The following is an 8,819-nucleotide window of genomic DNA, read 5'->3' as shown; positions in this document are numbered from 1 at the left end:
GGGCAGCAAGGAGAAGAGGGGGAGGCAGTGGCTGGCGCGACTGGTTGAGAAAGGCCTGGCTGGCTGGCGGTGAGGACAGAAAAGGAAGGAGCTGTCAAACTTGAGGAGGATGTCAGCGCCCGCCCTGATTACAGGGGCCTATGCAGTTCACAGACCTTTTATCATTCCACACATCAAAACCAGCCTGAGAGTCGGGAGTCTGAGGAAGGAGGCTACAGGTCTGCAGCCCAGGCTAGGCCCAGACCCAGGCCTATGCTGACCACCTGTACAAGACCTGCTCTCCCTGGGTATAGGTCTGCAGTCAGGCACCAAAGCCAACAAGATCCTCGCAGGAGCCCTGGACACAAGCTGGAGCATCTATGCTTTCTTCACTCACCACTTGGCCTTCCTAGGCGACACTGAAATCCCTTCTCACGCATGCACCTTTGCTTGTTTTCTGTTTGTGATCACTCAAGGCACACTAAGGACAGCCATGGGGGCACAGGCCTGTCATCCTAGCATGCAAGGAGCTTCAGGAAGCAGGGAGGACTGTAAATTCCAGGGCAGCCTGGGCTACATAGCAAGATGCTATCTCAAAAACTCACAGATAGATGGATGGATGGTTAGATAGATATGTAGATACGATAGATAGATACATAGTAGAAATCTCATGGAAACTGTTCTCAAGTTCACCCTGAGTCACAAGGCTTTAAAAGGTTCTCTGTAACAATGTCTGGACAGGGGGTGGCTGCAGTTGGGCGTCCAAAAGATCAACAAGCTGCTTTGGTCCAGGGTACCCAAGAAGGAAAACAGTTAAAACGGTATGTTGCCTTGGCCTGCCACACTGCCCACACTCTCTGCATTGGGAGAGAATAACCTGCACGTGTTAGGGATTCCCCATGAACCCTTTGCCTCCAGAATCTCAGGCCAACTTCTATGCCCTGTGGCTTCATTCTGGGCACACTGGAGCTGGGAGGTGGTGAGGTGGTTCCAGTACAACAAGCAACATTGGCCTTGGAATATCATGAACAGTCTCTCTCTCTCTCTCTCTCTCTCTCTCTCTCTCTCACACACACACACACACACACATATACACTCACATGCATGCGTTCGCACACACATATACACACTTACACATGCATGCACACACAGGCAAACACAAACACACAATGCGTCCAGGAAACATACAAAATGAGGATACTGAAGTAAATACGTTTCATTTTATTCCCCTTACATCATTATAGAAAAGTAATCTTTCCCACTTACCCAGTGAGCACATGCATTCTCTCCCTCCCACTCCCATTTCCCATAATCCTCCATCATGAGAAATCCCAAGGAGCAGAGAGATATCCCAGCTCGCCATCCTCTGGTGTCATGGCCACTTCTAAAGCCTTTACCTCTTTCCTCTACAGCAGACAAAAACCTTCTCTTAATTAGCCAAATCTAAGGAAACTGGCATTAAGATTCCTCGGCAACAGGCATGGAGATCACTCCAAGCCAAATATCTGTCCCTCGGAATCTGAATGACCTCAGCTCAGACCAACTGTCACCTAAGACCCAAAACAGTCAACAACACTTGCGTACGAACCAGACTCTGGAAGAAGAAATTTTAGCATTCGTTACAATACGGTGTTTATATTTTTTGTATGCTTACAACATTACCTTTATTATGTGTAACATCAAAGTGATTATAGCAATTACATCTAACAGAATTAATTACATCATTCCTGGATACATAATGCATTAGAGGTAAGCCAAAGAAAGAAAACATCTTGATTGTAGTAACTATTGTTGGTTAGGCTTTCTCCAGCAGCAGTGCCAATCCAGTGGCAGTTTGCAGGGCCCTGGAAGCTGAGAGATTTCTGAGGAGATCAGGCTATATTCTTAAAATGAAGTGACGCTTTTGCTTAATAATATGTTGGCGCGAAGGGACATATAAAATCGATTTAATTTTTTTTTAAGTGTAAATCTTTAAAAGGTGCTGCTTCATCCACCCAACCAACGTTACTACATAAAGAAAAAAGGCACGTGGGTGAAAGACTTACAAGTCTTTACGTATGCAAAATAAATGCACTCAAGGCTTCATTAATATTAATTTAAATTCAAAACCCATTTACATTAAATTGTTCATTAAAAATTGCCTATTTTATGCAACATGCATTTCTCAAAGAACTCAGAGGAAACTGAATACATAGGGCTAAATTTAATGATGGGGACAGAATATCAAAAGTAAATGAATTTGAGTCATTGCACGTAGATTACCAAATAGCCCTGTGCTCTCCATTAAGGAAGGGAGCTTCAGTTTGGGAAATAAGCAAGCATTTGAAGTATTTTGTTTTCTGCTACCTTAGACTTGTAAAGAAGACATCCTGGTTTATCACAGACAAGGAAGAAGAGTGTGAGTGTGTGTGTGTGTGTGTGTGTGTGTGTGTGTGTGTGTGTGTGTGTGTGTAGAATGAGAGAGGGGGAGGGAGAGAGAGAGAGAGAGAGAAATTGGTAGGACATAGGCCAGCCAATCCAGCCTGCTTCGAGCCTCGGGTTTCCAACTGGACTTAAATGCGCTGTTAGGCTCATGTTTTTAAGATTGTACCTCTGTGAGCATTTCCCGCTAGTCACCTTGATAGGAAACTGATAGTTTCCCTCTCCTCTGTCTTCTGCCCTCTGTGAGCCTTTCTTGCCAAAGTCAAGAGAGCAAGAAGTGTGACAAGGAGTTGGCGAGTTCCTTGCTTGCTTAGCTCCCCTCCCTCCCCAAGACAATCTGAACTTCCCCCGTTTCCCCAACAGCTGTTCTGGATGAAGAAAGCACAGTTATAATTAATAACATGTGTCCTGACAGTATGGATTACTAATTTATCATTAAGCCCAAATAAATTTAAATTATGTTCAAAGAACCACATCCTCAAAATATCTGAGAGAAGAGAGCAGAGAGATGGTCAGAAAGTCCAAGCCCCACAACTTGTAGCGAACGCCCTTCTTAACCCCAGCACCTCTCTCTCGTGGGCTATTCTGGCTGGAACAGTGGAAGAATGTACAGATTTGAAGGTAATTAAACCCAAGAATCTAAGTGCTGGCCAAACTGAGTGTATCATGCTAGAAATGCCTTTTTTTTAAAATGGGGCTTATAAAATATTCAATATTTGGTCAAGGGCACTATGTAATTCTTCCAATAATGATTCCTAAATCTAGAGTCTGTCAGTCTCTCAGGCAAGTGGCCTTAAGCCGGCCATGGGCTGCTGTCTTTGGGAAGATTATTTCCAAGCATGTATCCATCGCCTTACTGTAGCCACAAACAGCAACCTGAATTTTTGAGTCGACACTGGATGTAAATTTTACACATGCTGAAAAAAATTAAGGAAAGCTCCATTCTTTATCCATTTCTTACAATGCAGGTTTTAAAAAAAAAATAAAATGAAATGAAAAATAAAAAATCCAGAAAGGGAGGAAAAATATATTCATAGTCATTGTTTAGTAGGATTTAAAAATTAATTGAATGACTAACTGCAAATACTGGAAACTAGAATTAATCTGTCTGGATTTAAAAAAAAAAAAAAAAAGGCTTACAGACATTTAAATGCAAGTATCAGGACACTTTATCAACCTAACATAAAATTGTCATCTTATCTTATTATATGACTATTTTATGCATGTGTCAAAGAATTTAAAAATGACTGCCTGTCTATTGAGTCTAATTACAAGTGCACATTTTCTGCCTGGATGTTCAAGCCTACACCATTGTTACCAAATAAAATATATTGTATTCACCTTTCATTTTTACCCTCAGACACAGAAACCACCATTTAGAATCTAAGTAAAACATGAGTCTCTGACCACCTCACAGGGCCCTGGTTTGGCCTGTCTTCCCTGTGCTCAGGCTGTGAGTGAAGGCAAGGGGTGTTAAGCCTGTAGTGTCCTCCCGGGACCCAGCAGCTTAGTGGGCGAGTACAGAAGAGTAGATGCAGATCACCTCACATTTTATTTTTTAACTACAAAGCCAATTACATGCACAGTTTGTCCAGTGGCAGGTAGGGATGGAAACTGGGCCCACAGGAAACCCTCACAAGGTTGCATCCCGAGTGCCTGATGGTCTTAAAGGAGGATGGGACATCAGAACCACGGGACACTTGCCAGTTCCTGGCCTTTCTTCATGTCTGTGCACTGCAGCCTGGCCAGGCCTCACTCTGCAGTCCATGTGTACAAGAGACAGCACCCTAGAGGAGGTCCACACGTCTCCCTTTAGCATGATCCTTGTCCTTGACGAAGTGTCAGGCCAGACTGAAAGACAGGCTTGGAACCTACAAGCTCACCTGGGTTTCACATCTCCTAAGACCCTGTCCACAGTCACCTTCTGTTCTCATCACCTCCCGAACCAGTCTTTAGTAAAAGAGAGGAGATGCAGAGTTTTGAGACAATCTGGGGATTAACTGTTAGTATATCAGCTACTGGCAACGGTACTCACACTCAGGGACATGCTCAAAGCAAGCTCAAGAACAAAATGGCAACAACCTCTGCTCATAATCAAGGGTTGCCCTGGAATGGACTGAAGCCTTCCTCTATGGCAGTTGTCAAGATCATGGGATGGGGTATACACTTTCCCAGGTAGAGGCCCTCAGAAAGATCCCTCGCCTTCCACCTCTTCTCCTCTTCTGTGTTTTTCCTTCATTGACCACCTCCTCCTCCTCCTCCTCCTCCTCCTCCTCCTCCTCGTCTTCTTCTTCCTCTTCTTCCTCCTCTTCTTCCTCCTCTTTCTCTTGTCTTCTTCCTCTTCTCCATCTTCTTTTTAAAACGTATGTAGTTCCTTTGGTTTTAAAGGAAATGGGGAGATTAAAAAATAAAATAAAATAAAACCAGAGGCTAGCCAAAACCAATTCTATGTCTCCTCGCTCAGGAGAAGACTGCCTGTCCAAAGGAGAAGTATGTGGCAGGTCTGAGAGGGAGTAGATTCCCCAAGCAGATGTGGGCATGTCTTCTGAGTGCTCTGGGGCTTCCAAGAGAGAAGGCAGAAGATGCTGCTGGGAGCTGCCCTAGTAGGAAACAAGTTGATGAAGGTGTCAGGAGAAAGCACACCAGGAGGTGAGCCATCTCTCTGGCAAGATGCTTCTCGGGCATGCGCAAGTCCACTCCCAATGGGGAAGACCTGCTATCCCAGAAAAGCCCACAGAGTTCAGTGACACCAGCTGGTCCTAGCCCCTTTTACAAAAAGTCGGGATGCCTGAAGATTGACCCTCACAACACCACCACCTAAGAACACCATGGAAGAATGAAAAAAGAAAAAAAATCTAAAAGTCACTGGCGAGTTCTTGCTCACTGAAGATTTTTTTTTTAAGCCGAACAGTGATCTTCTGTGCTGCGTCTCCAGAAAATGCACATACGTGGATAAAATAGAATGTGTCGCTAAGGATTATTCTAGCTCAGCCTTGATATTTTTCTGAAAATATTTGTTTAAAAACAAGCATGATGATGTGGGGGGGGGAGTGGTTAAGCAAGGAATAATGGCTATTTTGCCTACAGGACACTGGTCACCCCTAACCCAGCTTCAGTGGGCAACAACCATCTTCCCAGAACAAACGCCCGGCCTTTTCAGATTACATGCTCCCAGGAAGGAAACTCCTGCCCAGATTTCTGTCCAGAAGGTGAAGAAACTCCTCTTTCTTGCCCATTCTCCCTCTCCACAAAAAAAAAAAAAGACTCCAGATCATGCATAATTTCTATTTTCAAAATTTAAATTGCAGAAATCGTCTTTTCAGGGATTCTTGGAGCCTGCTTCGGCCTCTCGGAGAGCTCTGCTACATTTGGCCTAGATAGAAAGCCTGCGTGCACCTGTGTGCTACGTCTGCAAGCTCTCCCCAGCTCTGGGCGCTTGGTGGTTGCTATTCTACCCCAGACCATTAAAAGGGCCCTAATTCCTATGACATGATTATCCAGGTACCAAAGCCCATTTGTCACCTGCAGCAGAAAATTGAGTTAATGCACAACTAAAGGCAGCCAGGACTGTGTAATATCAACTTGATTACATCAAACTAGCTGCAAACCTAATTCTGCTGCATGACACTGCGTCAAGCTTGTCATCTCCAATCATTAAAGCTGTCAGGAATCCATCAGGTTTACAGCTAATTAGGTGAACACTAATGAAGCTGGCAAAACAACTTTTCTTTTTTTTATGGCTGAGCGGACCTTTCAGTTTTGGGGAGGGGAGGGGGTGGGTAGGTTGTTCTCCAGTATTCTCAAGGTTGCTGTGGACAGGATTTCCAGTCACCAATCAGCAGACATCTTTCTTTTTTCCCACCGTCTCTCTATCAGTACTAAGCAATCAATTTGTTATCGCTCCCAGAATGTCACCAAAGCAGCTTGGAGAACTAAGAAAAAAAAAAAAATAGAGGGAAGCAGAGAAGTTTCTAGTCCATCTATGCAAACAAGCAAACAAAACAGAGCAACACCGTGCACTGCACAGCTCACTTACTGGCCTGGGCCACTCACAAGCAGCCCAGCCGTAGAGTGGTTCTGTGTGGAGCCCTTCAGCCATCCTGCACCCCCTCCTCCACGAGTCCATTAGGCAGAGGCATTCTGATAAAGTAAATCCAAAACCAGGGTATGAGAAAGAAAGAAAGCACTCATTCTGCCAACTTCTGATTGACCATTAAGCTATTGATGAATGTGCCTGTCAGGAGAGAGACAATTAAATCAAATATGAAACAAAGTCGTTTTGACGGGTCATTTTGATAGAGCAAAGCCATTCTTCCATCTCCCATTAGTCGGGCAGTCAAGTTTTTATATAATGAATTTTCCTTAACTGACCTGAGATTTCCTGGCTGGCTTAGAAGTGCAAAAAGGTTAGTGAACAGGTTGCTTTAAAAAAATAAATAAATAAATAAATAAATAAATAAATAAAAAATAAAAATAAAAAAAATCAAACCAACAGCATGTTTGAGAAAACTGTCCTCTGGGTTGGGTGGAGCAGTAAAGAAGAGCTACAGAGTTCAAAATAAATGTAAAGATGCAACCACATATGTCTCATTGGATGGAGGCATGGATACCTTAAAAAATGTGTACCCGAAAAAGAAAGAAAAAAAAATTCCAGACTGGAAGAAACCCAAGACATTCCTACTACCCAACTTTGTAAAGGATGCCTCCAAAGTTTTAGAGTTTATTTTGGGTAGATAAGATCACTGCTAAAAAGCTTGGAATTTAAAGGAGGAGGTGGGATGAGCAGGCAGCATCAGTGAGGAGGTGAGCTCTCTGTTGGGATCTTCAAACTTTCTAAATTTGGGTAACACTGAGAGTACAGAGGGGAAACATGCCTTCATTCTATGCACCAAACCAAGTTGAATACCCCCCCCTAAGGTTTCTTCATAACACTGTCAGACCAATACACTTCTGGGAGAAGTACCTTATGGTTGCTTCCCTGTGACCCTGGTAAAGAGACTGGAGGCCAGAGTGCAGCTGAGGTGGGAGCCCCACTGGTCTGAAGGTAATCACCAGCAGCAGCAGCCTGTACAGCACCATCACTAGCCTGTATCCTGCAGCACGTGGAACATTACCTCAGTGACCCTTCTTCTCTCAGCCCTCCCCTCTTTTATCAAAAGAGAAGTGAGAAGAAAGAAGATTAAAGAAAGGGGCTCCTAAGTAACCTTCCCCTTCAGGCAGCTTCTGAGCCTCTGCACGTCTGAGTGTTATTCATATCAAAATACATCACGTCCATATGTGGTCCTCTCTCGGCAAGCCGCCCCAAATCCCTGAAGTTGCACTGACAGGGCCCTCCTGACGTCACGGAGCTTGGCCTCACTATTGCAAGTGATTTATTGATGTTTATTGGGAATGAATAGATCAAAGGCACAGGCATGACGGGCGATCAATCAGTCATCAAATCAAGGGTGGCAACCGGCCAGAAACCCTTCTTCCAGCCAACGTGCCCCCAACCGACATTATTGCAAAATAATGTTATGTGTGTGGGTTTTGTTTTGTTTTCAATGAATTTCTTTTCCAGAAAGAAAAAAAAATCAGCTCAGTCCTAACAGGAGTTGACGTTCCTGGCAGAAAAAGAGAGGGAGGGGGGAGTACTCAGATATGTCCCAGAACTAAGTGCTAGCAAAGGGTAGAGAGCAGCAGCGGAAAGAGAGGGAGGGGGTAAGAAGACATTCAGGAATAGAGGAAATGTCCGCATCCAACACTGACCTGACAGTCATCTGACAATACCCAGACCCAGTGCGCTCTGGTTTCCACCGCTGTACCCGGTTTGGGCCCAATAAATGAAGAATCAATCGAATTAGCAGTAAGGTGGCCAGAGGGATCCGCTAGCTCACTCTTACTCGCTCACGTCCCGGTAGTCACCGGGTACTGCCCGGGACAACGCGGAAGATGTCCCGGAGAACTCAGGTGACCCCGCCCGCCCCCCACCAAAAGGCACGGGTTGGAGAGCGCCTTCCCCGCTGCAGCCGGATCGGCAGAGGCGGGGACCTAAGCCGGCTCGGTCGTCCCCAGGAGGGTGTGCGAGCCGGTCGAGCGAAGAACGTAGCGGGGCAACTGGGGGGCGCGCGCACCCAGGCAGGAGAGCCCCGAGCCAGCCGGGCTCCCGGAGTTACTCTGCGCCCGCAGAGACAGACAGAAAAAGAGAGAGAGGCGAGGAGTGCGGCGAGCAACGCGGGGGCCGGCGGCCCAGAGGCGCGGCGCGAGCAGAGGAAGAGGAGGAGGACCGGAGGAGGAAGGGGAAGCCGCTCGTACCTGCTGCGCGCCGGGGCGCCTGCTGCTTCCTCCTCGGCATGATGCTTCTCCCGCGACTGCCACCGCCGCCGCCGCCGCCGCCGCCGCCGCTGCCGGGCTGAGCCGAGGGAGGGAGGGGCGGCGGG

General features: G+C 46.0%; 1 protein-coding gene across 2 annotated transcripts in view; it reads right to left on the bottom strand.

The window, feature by feature from the left end:
• Tshz3 (teashirt zinc finger homeobox 3) overlaps window positions 1-8,783 on the bottom strand; it is a 75,441-nt gene extending 66,658 nt beyond the window's left edge. The window contains exon 1 of one of the 2 annotated variants that reach the window (XM_021206254.2): window positions 8,695-8,783. In XM_021206254.2, the coding sequence (XP_021061913.1) occupies window positions 8,695-8,734 (40 nt within the window). In that variant the 5' untranslated portion in view covers window positions 8,735-8,783. Of the gene's footprint in view, window positions 1-8,148; window positions 8,299-8,694 lie in introns of those variants that run through there. The other variant, XM_029540351.1, reaches the window with a different exon arrangement.
• Window positions 8,784-8,819: the final 36 nt, after the last annotated feature.

The sequence above is a fragment of the Mus pahari genome, chromosome 1 (genome assembly GCF_900095145.1).
Source record: "Mus pahari chromosome 1, PAHARI_EIJ_v1.1, whole genome shotgun sequence".
Taxonomy (NCBI): domain Eukaryota; kingdom Metazoa; phylum Chordata; class Mammalia; order Rodentia; family Muridae; genus Mus; species Mus pahari.
Note: the sequence above shows the minus strand (reverse complement) of the source record. Positions and strands in the feature narration are given on the sequence as shown.